Source organism: Rhinolophus hipposideros, assembly GCF_964194185.1.
Source record: "Rhinolophus hipposideros genome assembly, chromosome: 4".
NCBI lineage: Eukaryota > Metazoa > Chordata > Mammalia > Chiroptera > Rhinolophidae > Rhinolophus > Rhinolophus hipposideros.
The window spans coordinates 18,015,842-18,029,674 of NC_138050.1; the positions used below are offsets into that span (position 1 = coordinate 18,015,842).

At 39.9% G+C, this 13,833-nt stretch overlaps 1 protein-coding gene across 15 annotated transcripts in view; it reads right to left on the reverse strand.

The window, feature by feature from the left end:
• Positions 1 to 2,854: 2,854 nt before the first annotated feature.
• The window catches only part of RCBTB2 (RCC1 and BTB domain containing protein 2), a 42,372-nt gene continuing 31,393 nt past the window's right edge, over positions 2,855 to 13,833 (reverse strand). For all 15 annotated transcript variants that reach the window (XM_081046869.1, XM_081046867.1, XM_081046864.1 and 12 more), the window contains 2 exons: positions 9,980 to 10,110; positions 2,855 to 4,123 (listed from right to left, as the gene is read on the reverse strand). In XM_081046869.1, the coding sequence (XP_080902995.1) occupies positions 3,983 to 4,123; positions 9,980 to 10,110 (272 nt within the window). In that variant the 3' untranslated portion in view covers positions 2,855 to 3,982. The remainder of the gene's footprint in view (positions 4,124 to 9,979; positions 10,111 to 13,833) is intronic.

Sequence of the window (13,833 nt, forward strand, 5' to 3'; positions counted from 1 at the left end):
ATCTATCTCTTTTCCTCTAATACAAAGTTTATATTAAAGGCCTTTCCTCCCAAGTATCATCTATATATATTACAAACCCACAGTCCTTTATCTGCAATTCCAAAATCCAAAAAGCTTTTGAAACCAAGTGGGTTCTGTCTGTCTAATACCAAAAGTCGCAGGGCATCAAAAGCATATCTAAACTAGCATGGAGATATTTAGAGTCTTTATCCCACTTAGTGGGAATATTCTTGTTCCACTTAACAAAAGTATTAATTTGGGGGCTCTCACCTTGGCCCTGCTCAGGTATTATGTGTTATGTGGTACATGTACTATATTATCATTCTTAACTCCAAAAAGTATGAAGCATATCTGGTACCCAAGATTGCAGATAAGGGATTATCCTGAGTTTAATATGATTTCTCAAAAACAGGGTGGATAGTGAAATTCTCTCCTGGAATAGCAGCATGTTTGTTCCTGAAGGAAGAAAGACAAGTAAAGAGGTTGGAGTGGGAAAAGCAGCAAGCATACCTCAGTCTTGTTTCTGTTGCCTGAGGATTTTAATGTAGTCTCTTCAGTCAAGGCAAAATCAGTCTGCCTTTATAACACTAAAAATGTTTTGTCTGGATAGAAACTTGGAGATTAATTTAGTATTCCAGTAATTAAAGCTCTTTTTGATAAAAAGGAACAAGATCAAATTCATATATTTATTTATTTTTCATTACACTTTTCTGGTGCAGGGTTGGGGATCCTCCCTGCTAGTTCTATTACCATCTGGATGATTTCATAGAAACTTGCTTGTAGAAGCATATTTTTGTTCCTCATTTTTGGGCCAGATAGTGTAAACAACATTGGTAAGGATTTATTCAGTAGAATTTTCCTTTGGACTAAATTGATATTTTACAGGGCAACCTGAAGCCTTGCCTCTGGAAATTATAAATTTCTATCACAAGTACAGCTTCTTAGATAGAAATGTATTATGGTAACACTGTGTAATGTCTAAATGGGATTAAAACAAGCTCATTTAATATGAAGGTGGGATAGTGATCTATTTTTTATAAATCCTTTTTTTGTGTCCATTATTTTGGGACTATACTTACATATTAGCATTGATACGTTATGATAATGACAATTTAATATGAAAGTTAAATTTATTCCATAGGGCAACACCAGTTACTTTCTGAATAGAAAATGTGATTTTAACTAAATTTAGTGAGAGAAAATCAATATGGTTTATGTATTTATGCTTTGACAAGGACTGAATTAAAAAGAACAGTAAGGTATGAGTTTTCCTTTCTTTTTACAATTCTCCCAACCTATTTGGTGTAATAATAGTATGGGGGAGGGCTAATAAGACAGATAAGACTGTGTAGTTTGTAGTTGCTTCCTTTTCATTATTAATGTTCAAGAATTCTGCCTCTGAGTAACACTCACAAGTTACGGTCCAGAATGACTGGCAATTTCTTCAGGTCTCAACTGAAGAATATTAACCTGTACTTTTTACAAAGCATTGAATGGTATCTTCACAAACATCTATCAGCAGATAAGGACACTATTTATGTAAAATCTTAACTTTTTTCTCTGTAAGTTAGGGTAAAATTACATTGGCAGCACTAAAACACTGAACTTCCTTGTATGAGCAGAGTGGAAAGAAAACTTAAGAACAGAAAAATGTAAGATGAACTTACGTAAAAGAAAGGATCTATTAATTTCTGATGTAGTGTCATTATAAAAATGTGCCCTTTCCCTCACCTATCGGTAACTGAACAGCAGGGTTTCTGAGGCTCTACAAACACTCCTCTATTAGAAGGAAATAGTGTTGTTATCCTTCACATAGGAGTATCGATGGCAAGCATATCCTCAAAGACCAGAGAGAAAGCATGTTTTTTCAGAGCTGTATCCACGGGACTCGTATGTCATCTCGCACACTGGTCTAAAATTAGCCCTCCCTTATTGTTTGGAGTCCTAGGTTTTGAGGGCTAAACCAGTGACTCTCATCCTTGCAAAACATCAAAATTACTTGTGGAGCTTTTAAAATATACTGAATTTAGAATCCTTGAATCTATACTTTGTAAAAGTTCCATAGATGATTCTGTTGTACCCAGAGATACGAAGCACCGGCATACACGTATATAACAGTGCAAACAAACATACAGCAAAGCTTAGAAAGGAAAGCTGGGTAAAAATCCACGCAGCCCTTCTTACTAACTGGTACATTGTGCAGTTTGGTAAAGGGCAGTCCATTTTGCAACCTTAAGTAAACTTATCTGTTCCCTTTGAGTGTTGCCATTTTTACATGAAATGAGTTCATAAAGTAAGGCATCAAGGAACTTCAGAAGACCCTGTCAAAAATAGGCCAGAAGGAAGAAGAGAAGGTTTTGGAAGACACTGGGAAGATGTGAAGGCTTTGGTCAGTTACAGAGTGGTTGTCCAGTGGCGAAAACTGATAGCCGTAGGGAATACCCAGGTTTGAATATTTCTTTGCTGGATAAAAGAACAAATTTACCAAAAACAATGAAAACAACTTGTATGTGGCGAACTTTACAATAACAAATAACGGAATACGACTATATAATTCCCCAAATAGGCTTGTGATTTAGAAGTAGAGGCATCCAGTTGACTTTGCTTCTACAAGGTGAGGTCTGCAAAGTGGATAAACAGGAGGAAACTAATGATGCTAACGGGCCTGCAGTCAATGACAGGAACAGTCAGTTGTTTCTAACCACTTATGTTTTAAGTAGGCTTTGCTATGATACCTTATCTGCATACCACTTTAGAAAACAAGCTTATAGCAAATGGATTTATGTAGATCTAAGAGACATAAGGTTGATATAATTTTGCTGCTGCTTAGGGATTAAAAGACACACACATCTCTTCTATTATCTGCAAATAAGCACTTTATTATCAAATAGTCCAGCATCAGAACAAGGTCTCTACCTCCAAAAGAGTTTTCTTTACATAGTATCATCCTGTGGAATACCTCTTAGGAAACTTTGATGCTACTTCCTACATCCCATTCCAGTTTCTCTTTCATAGTTGGGCAACTTGTTTTGCTCTAAAAAGTATAAATTTATCTCATTCTTAATGTTGTACATGAAATGTAAGTATTAGCTCCTTTTCAGCTAGTACTTTATACTGTGCCAGGTTGAGACCTGAGTTATAGTGACGCAAAAGTCAACTACAAGAAAAACGCATCATTTTTTTTTACTTACAGAGGCAAATCTGTCTTAACACAAAAGCAATTATATAAGGCAGATGAGCCCAGAAATAACATTCATTCAAAGATAGTACTTCATATTCAGTAATCCCATAGGAGAAATCAATGACTCAGAGTAAATAGAAAATTAAAGTTAGCCCTTGGGCTTTTGACAATTTAATTGCCAAGGCCTTTTGTGAATTCTAATTAATGCTCTAAATTAGCCACTATTTCTTAGAACGATGCACCAGAAGAATATGAGCCTTAATAGATACCAGCTGTTTGAAATTTGTTTTTGTGCAAGTTTTTCCTTCATCTAGTATCCCACAAACAAAGCTGTTCTCAAGGCAAACTTAAGATTTATTAAAAAATTGAGTGCCTACCATATGCAAGGCACTGTTCTGGATGCAGAAAGTGTGGAAGTGACAGTACTCCTTGTCACGCTATCCACATGAGATCAGCCTGCGGAATAATGGAACCTTGGCCAGAATAGCATACACTTAGATGGATATGCCAAAAGTGTCTAACTTAAGAGACTCAAAAGAAGACATGGTAAATATAAAAAGATATTTTAATTGTTTTCCCCCTGGAGCTTACTCACTTCTGATCAGAGCACTTAATGCCTTCAGTGTCAACTTTGGATTTCAGCCTATGGGAAAGACTTCCTTTCCCACCGCCATCCTTTTAACAGAACGTTAAATATTCAGCCAAATGTACCTCATCATAAATACTATTACAGAAAAGTCATTCTCTGGCTTTTGCAGGGAAAATGGAAGTGTTGAAAATTGTTTCCTGCAGGTGAGAGGATCAATTTTTAAAGGCTCCGACTCTGCTTGCTTTGCTGATAAAGTTCTTAAGGAGATCGTGGTCCATTTCTGCAAAGCCTGAAGTTTGTGTTACTACAGTCAAATGGTTTATGCAAAACCTGAAGCAGAATTCTTCTAAATCCTAGGAACAACAAAAAAAGTATTTTAACAAATTTGTATTTCCTAATGCAATGCAACATAAAATGACAATTCCTAAAACACGCAGTCATGGAAAGGTATTTGAAGGCCAATAGGAAGAAATGGTGGTACAGCAATACCTAAAGAATAGTTATAAAACTATAGGGCTAATATGAACCTATGCTTGTAAAAATGTAAATAACAATAAAACATTGAAGTTCCTCCACACCAACCAATGCAAAGAATCTGACTTTCTCTTCCCAGAGACAGGCACCTACATGTATGAACTCTGTACCTTTTATAGTGATAGTATTTGTATTGTTCATTCCACTTTCAATATCTGTTGAAAGTATGACACTCCTCTTTTATATTCCCCTAAGGGCTTTAGCTATTTCTACCTGTAAAGAGTATGTGAGAAAAAGTCAAGTCATAAAAATAGCAATGCTGGGAAACGACTTCCCTGAAGTCATTAACAAGCCACTGCTCTTTTTCCTGTCCAGAAAGACAAAGGATGGGATGGTTGGATTTCATCAGATCCTGCATACCTTCAATAATCTTAACTGGGAAAATGCTTTGAAGAAATCATGACTTTCTCCTAAGGGAAATTCTGCAGATTGGTGTTTCTGGCTTACTGTGATGCACCCTGGGCCCAAGAATAATCCGCAGTAATTCTCTTAATTAGATCTGTAAACTTAAGAGTCAGAATGGAGGGGGCTGGATGCTTTTTTGGCCCCAGACGAATTACAGCTAAAGTGAGACTGGCCTTCAGAGATTCCCACATGCCTCCGACCCTGGGCTGCACTGCCATCTTAACCCAGGACTAGAAGTTTCCTCTCTATTAGCTGAAGCTAATTTATAAAAAAATCAAGCCAAAAATAATCTCCAAGCAATCATATATACACATTGCACACTATCATCTTTTCTTCTTCACACACATGTAAATTATAGCAAATGCTGGAGATGAAAAATTAGCAATACCGATAGCCATGCCAATCAGTGTACACGCAGATTCACAGTACATGTTAAAGTAAAAAACAAACTCCATGAGGAAAGCCTATTATTTCATCCCTAAACACAGCTGTGAATAACATCTCTCAGTCCCAGTTAAACCCTAAGTGATAAAACAGGCAAAATTCTACACACTCACTTGGTATCGTGGCATGTGACTACACATAAAATGTGTTTCATGAATACATACTGAACATACCAATATCCATTTAAAATTATGGCTCTTTCTTAAATTTTTAGAAATGACATTTTTGCCTACAGCACACTGAAGTGAAGCAAGACAGGAACAGTCTCTCCAGCTGAATTCTACAAAGAAGACTGGAGAAGTTCACACCTACACCACACACATGAAAGTACAAATGTCTGTGGTTAGATGGGTAGGTAGTGTGAAGTCATAAATCTGGACAGCTGCAGTAACGCTGCTAATTAACGGGAGAACAAAAGGACCATCAGAAGTTACTACTGGGATCCACCCTGCTTTACTTTTCTAGACTGGGGACTTCCCATCATTACTAAAGAAGGACACGAACTGGAAAGAGTTTCTTGATTCTAAGAATTAAAGGAATCTGGGCATAGAGTGATATTTGGTTATCGTGCATTCTATGCATATAAAACAAGGCCCCATTATTGTTTGGAAAAGACATGTACTTATACTTTAAATGCTACTACTTTCTATGGCTTCATGTTTAAAATTGGGCCCTTCTGTCCAGCAATCCCACGCCATTTCCCTGGTTCATTCATCCTCCCATAGTCCTATGTGACTCACACCTTTTCCCCTCAAACCCCAACACCTCTCATCTCATCCTCTAAGCTTCCTTCCGATTTCACTGGGAAGAGAACCTCCACAAGCTCCTGCACCGGGTCTCTGGCCGACCCGCCTACACACGTGTGGACTGTCTGCTCTCCTGTAACTGGAGGAACAGCCCCTAATTCGTCTAAGGCCAGTCTCGCTCTTTCATGAGATCCCGGTGTCTCCCACATCCTAAGGACTGTCCCTGCATACCATGTTTCCCCGAAAATAAGACCTAGCCAGACAATCAGCTCTAATGCGTCTTTTGGAACAAAAATTAATATGAGACCTGGTCTCATTTTACTATAATATAATAAGACCGGGTCTTATTTTACTATAAGAATGGATCTTATATAAGACCGGATCTTATATTAATTTTTGCTCCAAAAGATGCATTAGAGCTGATTGTCCGGCTAGGTCTTACTTTCAGGGAAACACGGGACCTGCCTCTTTCTTTTACTGGATCATCTGTATTATTACGCAAATATGTTCTAACTGCCTTCATCGTCAAAAAGTAAAAAATAGGTTTTACTTCATATGGCCCTCCAATCATCACCAGTTTTGTTCCTCTTCCTATTTTTATAGTAAAATTACCAGGAAAATTTATCTATATTCTCCATCCCCAATTCCTCGACTTCCATTCTCCACAGTCAGGCTTTTACCCCCATCGCTGCTGACACTGCTGCTGAGGTCACGCATGGCGTTATTGCCAAGTCCAATGGTTAGCTCTCGGTTCTCAGCTGACAAGCAGCGGCATCTGGCGTGGTGGCTGACTTCTGCCTCCCTCTAACTGCTACGACAGTCTTCTACTCTGTCTCTTACCTTCCTGCTGGCTCCCTTGCTCGATCTTCTTATCTCCTTGACCTTTAAACATGAAGTAATCCTCACACCTGCCTATTTCCTGTCAGTCTCGTGACTTTACATTTCTCCTCTACATGTGCTCGCTTCCCAGCACATACACATACATTTCTCCTCTACACTGAACTCCAGGCTTATTTATCCAACTTGTTTATTAAGCATCTTTGTTTGGATGTTTAACAGACATCAGAAACTTAACGTATTCAAAATAAAAGTCTTGATATGTCCCCCAAAATGCTGCTCCGCCCCATCTTCCTTGTTTCAGTAAAGGATGATTTCATCCATTCAGTTGCTCAAGTCAAAAACTTTGCAGTCATCCTAAGTTGTCATCTTTTTTTTCGTCACCCCACATTCAACGCATCAGCAAAGCCTGTTGGCTCTACCCTCAAAATATATTCAAACTCCAGCCACTTTTCAGCAGCCCCATAGCTAACACCTTGGACCAATCCACCATCATTACTTACTTGCTGGGTGATCCAGCCTCCTAAACTATTCCCAACACAGCAGCTAGAGTACTTGCACTGTCACATGTCTGCTCCTCGCCCATCCCTCCACTGACTCACTGGAACTCAGATCCCTTCACGCTGCCGGCGAGCTCTGCGGGCCCTGCCTCCCTCCACACACATCCATCCTCACACACCGTCTCTGACTTGCCCTGTGACATCCTCCCTCGCTCCCCTCCGCCCACACCCATCTTGCTGGCCCATATCAGGGCTCCCTCCATACATATCTCCAAGTCTTTGTTCAAGTTGCCTTTTCAGTGTCCCCTTCCTTCCCTGACCCGTTAAAACTTGCAACTTGAATCTCAGTCTCAGCCTGGCACTCGCTATCTCCCTTCTCTACCTTACTTTTTCCATATGACTTATCACCATCTAATATACTATGTATTGTATTCACTTGTTTATTGCCCCCTCCCCTCACCAGAAAGTTCATGAGGGCAATGATTTGGGTCTATTTGGTTCACTTGCTGTAATGTACCCTTAGTGTCTAGAACAGTGCCAAGCATATAATAGGCACTCAGTGACTATTAGTTGAATTAATGAATAAACACCGCTGGTTTTAAAATATGGAGGGGACTGGGGCTATAGAGAACTGCAGTTAAATGTGGTGGGTTTGAAAACTGTCCAATCCACTGGGATTGCATACCAGCTTTGCAATTTACTACTTTACTAAGCATTTACTTAATCTCTCCGACCTGCAGTTTCCTCATTTGTAAATTGAGACCAATAATAATGCCTATATTTTAACAGGTTCTTTTAATGATTAAAAGAGATATGAACTGTGCTTTGAATAATCCCTGCCCTCAGATTAATTAGAGTCTAGCATGAGGGATAATAACTTGCTGAAAAAGCCCATTACATGATTAAAATCAGCAAGTAAAACTACTAGCCAAAGCAAATATACCTTTATTTATAAAAACTTGTATTTTAAGTATACATATGGTCTATTTTACTTATAATCTATTATACTAATTTAGGGTACAATTAGTTAAATAAGCTGTAGTAAAATACAGTGTCTCTACAGGCAACGTTGAACATTCATTAAAAAACATTTAATGAGTGCCTACTATGTGTCAGGCACTTTCCTAGGCACTAGGGATTCACTTGTGAGCAAAGCAAAGACCTTTCATTCCTCCAGGAACTTACTTCCTAGAAAACAGGGCTGGAAGGTAACCATACAAATAATTCACATAAATAGGGAATATGAAATAGTCTTGGAAATTAAGTTTAGTTCAGATGGAAACACTATATGCCCACTATCTTGTCACCTGAGGTAGCCTACCAGAGTCTAGTATTATCACATGACTTTAACAAACTAGAAAAAGCACATTGATTTTGGCCAAAAAGCATTTTGCATGTGCCCGATGTAGCATTACCACAATGAAAGACAAGCATTCACTATGCTTTTAAATGTCTGTGTTTCAAAGTGGATAAGATTATTTTAAATGTTACGTTAAAAAAAAAATCTAGCACTTAGAGATAAGCTAGTCAAAAATCAGAAGGAGCTGTGTGAAAATGTTATGTTCTCTGGTTGATGAGTCATTTCCTTCCTCATACTTTTTGTATTTTCCAAGTGTTCTTTAATAAGCATATTATTTATATAAGCAGAAAAGAAGTTATAACCTTTTTTCCGCTAAAATGTCCCTGTTTTTTCAACCAAAGGAGAGGATATCCTTATACCAAAAGGAAATCGACTCTAAGATATATAGCCTGTTTCCTAAAGATTTAGCTCCAAGACAGGTTTTCTTTCCTTTCTTTATTATCAAAACAATACATGGTGACCGTAGAAAGTTCAAAAAAAACAAGCAAAGATAAGGAAATGAAAATCATCCATAATTGCACAATTCAAAGATAACTATTTACTATATTTTTCAGTTTTTTCTATTTAGCTAATGAATTTCAGTCTTTAATTCAGCTATTTATACTTAAAAAATAAAAAAAAGTTTTTCAGTTAATGTTAGTTAGATGCACAATTTCATAGTATTAACATCGTATAGTTTAAACAATCCTCTACTGTTCATGTTGACTTTTTCTAATTTTTCAAAATTACAAACAATGCTGCAGTAAACATCTCTGAAGTTAATCTTTGCCTCAATCCATAATTACTTCCTTCAGACAAACTCCTTTAAGTGAATTTCTTAAAGGATTACATCATTAAAGCTTTTAATACATATTATATCAAATTGCGCCCCATAATGACTGTACCAATTTGCACTTTCATCAGCAGTTTAGAAGAACATTCACTGTTCTGAGCCTGCATTATTTCTAAAAATATATTCCCTGGTATGACAGATGAAAAATTATCTTGCTTTCATTTTTTCATAAATCCATTTCGTTCATTTTTTTCAAACTCATGTTTTCTTTTTGTTTTTTAAAAACTATACGTTAACTACACCAAACTTGCATCATTGTATGTTGCAAACATTTTCCGAGTGTACTGTTTATTTTCTAATTTTCCAGGTGGCATTTTTTGGTGTATAAATTTTTTTTATCATTTTGACATCAAATCTATCAATTTTTTTCCTTTATAGTTTCTGCCTTCCAGGTGATATTACATAAATATTCACTAGTATTTTTTCTGATACTTTATTGTATTTGCTTACAGTAAGTCTTTCATCTACCTAGATTTTAGTTTCATTTAAGATATGAAGTAGACATCTATTTTTTCTAGAAGGTCAGCGAGTTGACAAAACGCTTTTCTTACCTGAGCGTCGTATTTCACAGCAGCAGAGAGCAGAGCAATGGCATTTTCCTCACAGATTCCTTGTTTGATAGTTTGTTGGCAGAGCTTTTTCAAACGATTTTCTCTATAAAATGTAGCCAAATCTAGCAACCCTTGTGGAAAGAGATGTTTATTAGGGAGAGTGATTTCAAGCATCCTGATTTAAACTCATGCACCCCTTCACAGATGATTTTGATGTTTCTTTGAATATACTCCTTAAGGAAGGCTGTGTAAAACAGACTTGTGCTGACTTACACTCTGAGCAGGTGACTACCTAGGAATGGAGCCGAACTAAGCAAATACAATACACAAACAAGGAGCTGTGGAAAAATAAAAGCACAGTGAAAATAGCTTTAATATACTGCCTAGAAATGCCCCTCTAATTATCTGTCCGCCCACATTACCAATATCTGCTGCCTGGTCCTCTCCATCAGCATATGCACGTGCCATAACAGTGCTCATGGTTTTAAAAAAGAAAACCCTTCGTGTACACATTTGTATCCCATCACCCTACCCCATTTCTCTGCTCCTCTCTACAGTGACCTCCAGGGGAGAGTCATCCCTACTTGCTGCCTCCATTTTCTCACCTCAGGCAGAACCCCACCCCCTCCACTCTGACATCACACCTGTGATTGTCACTCATGGCTTCCACAGGGCCAAGTCCCAGGGGCTATTCTCCAGTTTCATCTTCCTCAAGACTGACACAGAATTCCATGTGATTGACGAAATGTTTTGTTACTTGTTTACAGTGTTTTCCTTCTCCTTAATTACTCTTCAGTTTCCTGGCTGGACCCCTTTTCCTGACTTCCAAATATTTGAGTCCCGCAGCGTTCAATCCTCAGATTCTTACTTCACTTACTTCCCTAAGTGATTCCAGCCCCATGAGTTAAATACCACCTATAAATGCTGATGATTCCTGTTACATTATCTGTCATCTACTTTCAAATAATTCAACATAGAGGGATATACATATGTGAGTTCATTTTAATCTATCTCAAGCAACACTGAAGTGCTCTAATCAGGAATGGTCAGTTAGCATTTGAAAGACCCTTCGGGAGCTTCAGATCCTCATTAAAGAGTGCTCGAAATACTTTGTCATTGGTGAACTGAGTGGTCTTGGGGATATGTGGCTTGGCTAGAAATACTGTGAAGGTCCTTTTGCCCTCACATGAACGGGGTGCAAGCACCATGAGCTCAGCATCCCTACACCTTTGGAGAAGTACACTCGCTAGGTCTGGCTCCAGGTCTAGGTTGTCACCTGACCAAAAGGTTAGCTGAATCTTGCTACTAGAATATCATCACATCCACTTCAAGCTACCCTTTCGTGCAAGCTACTTCACTGAGGGCCTAATGGACAGAGAGCAGGGATTTCATCAGTCTTACAACATTAACTCTTTGTATCTGTCTGCTGCTAAGTTTTGCACACATGGAAGAATTTGGTTGGAAACTTACTTTCATTGTAACATGATAAACATTATCAAAGTTATGGAAGAAAAACCTATGGCCCATTGGAGGATGCTGAAATCTTGAGAGTTGTGAATGGCTCGATTACTTTTCGTCAGTTCTCAACTCCCAAACTCTTATCAGTGGCCCTATACCTTCCAAACTGAGACTCACATCTGCATGTACCACAAGAAATGCCCTGAGGGAGGACCCTGCCCCAAGTCCCTGCTCTGTGCTTCCTCCAGGCAGACCCCTCACCAAAAGTGTGGCCAAGGAGCCATGCACCCACTCACTCTTAGACCACACTTTGGGGATGTGGGATCCTGGGATTCTCTGCCTAATTGGCCCTGAGGGCACGTGTGGGTATTTCCTTCCCTCCAAACCATACTACCCAAGTGCAGACCCCCGTCCCAAGGGTGGCCCGGGGTGGGGTGGATAGAGCTTGGACATGCAGGCCGTGGTGCCCACATAGCCCTTGTGAGGAAGGATGCAGCTGATGGTGGGAGAAGAAAGGCGGCAGGCTGCAGCTGGAGCCAGAGGCCTGTTGTCCCCCCACCCACCCCCACCCCAGGGCCACTGTGCTCCAGTGGACAACTCCCAGGAGTCCTACAACTAAATTCCAACTAAAACCCCAACCTGGCCTTTCAGTTCTCAATGAAGGTATACTACTCAAGGTACGAGGACTGAATGTATTTTATCTGAAGTTTGTTAGCTTGACACATAAGTAAGTTTTTAGACATGGTACGTGGCTACCATTTGTAGGCCCTGCAAATGTTAGGGGTGGGCCTACCAAATAACTGCCACTGGGTGTCTCATAGAGCAGCTCAAACTCCTTTGACTTGTCAAACTCAAGAGCAACACCTCTCCACCTTCCTCATCTTACTGACTGATACTTCCCATTAATCCAGCCACTCAGGCCAAGTATGTCAGAGCAGTCATCCTTCTCTTTCCCTCCAGCCCACATCCCATCCATCGGCAAAACCCATCAGCTCCATCTTTAAAATATACCCAGAATCTGACCTCTTTTCACCACCACCACTGCTGCACCACACTAATCAGGGTACCATCATCTCACACCTGAACCATTATAACTACTAATCTTTTCAAAACAAATCCCATTTCTCCTGTGGTAGAAGCTGCTTGTTGCTTCCCCACGACACACACACACTCACACTCCCTTTCTTCCAAAATCATAGAATATTTAGCTGAGTCCTGGCCATCTGGAGATGACCAGACTTTCCCCAACTTCCCTCTTAGGCAGCTCAGTGATGGCCTCTGTCAGCTCTGGTCTATGGTCTGAAATAAGTGGAACTTCCAGGACCCTTCCTTAAGAGACACTCAGACTTGCCCTTTGCCTCCGTGTCACTGTCCCTTCCTCTCTCCCGCCCATAATGCTAGGATCCAAGATGCAATCTTGGATCCTAGGAACGGGCCACATGTACGAAGGCCCTGTGCTGTAACCCTAAGAGACAGAAACAAACCATCTTGTTCAAGCCACTTTTTTCTTTTCATTTTACTCTTAGAGTTACAGCAAATCCTAAAGAACACAATCCCTATGCTCAGAACCTTGCAAGGCTTTCCATCACACCAAGAATAAAACGCAAGCTCTTCACCATGGCCTCTGAGGTTATGCGCGCTCTTGCCCAGCTCTGTCTGACCTCAGTTCCTACCACGATCAGCCTCGCTCAGTCCACCCCAACCACCCCGGCCCCCTTCGTCTTCCTCCACCTGTTAAACGTGTTCCTGTCTGACCTTTGCACCTACTGTTTCCTCGCTTAGAGTGCTCTTCCTCGGGTATCTGCGTGGCTTGCTCCCTCATGCCTCCGCCAGGTCTCTGCTCAGTGTACCTCCTGATGGAGGCCTCCCTTCGCCCTCCCAACTGGACGCCTGTATTTATTTGTTTAGGGCTGGTCTCCCTCATCTGAATACAAGCTCCACAGGGACAGGGCTTCCGTCTGTCTCCTCAGACACGGAGAGGAGCTGCAGCTCACAGAGGGCATGTACAAATGTAACATATTTGTAGAGGGAGGGAGGGAGGGAGGAGGAGGGGGGAGGGAGGGAGGGAGAGAAAGGAAGGAAGGAAGGAAGGAAGGAAGGAAGGAAGGAAGGAAGGAAGGAAGGAAGGAAGGAAGGAAGGAAAGAAGGAAAGGAAGGAAAGAAGGAAAGGAAGGAAAGAAGGAAAGGAAGGCTATAAAGCTTCAGAAATCAGTGTTCTGTTTACCTGAGTAAAATGAAATACTGATCTGGGAAGAAGTGTTATTGGTTTATACATGTAAAATGAGTGTTTAATTTAAAAATTGGGGGGGTCGAACCCTTGTTTTAGTTCCTTGTAGAAGTAGTTCCCGAATTTCTCTGTACCACTGGCCAACAATATTGCTGACAACTGTAACCTG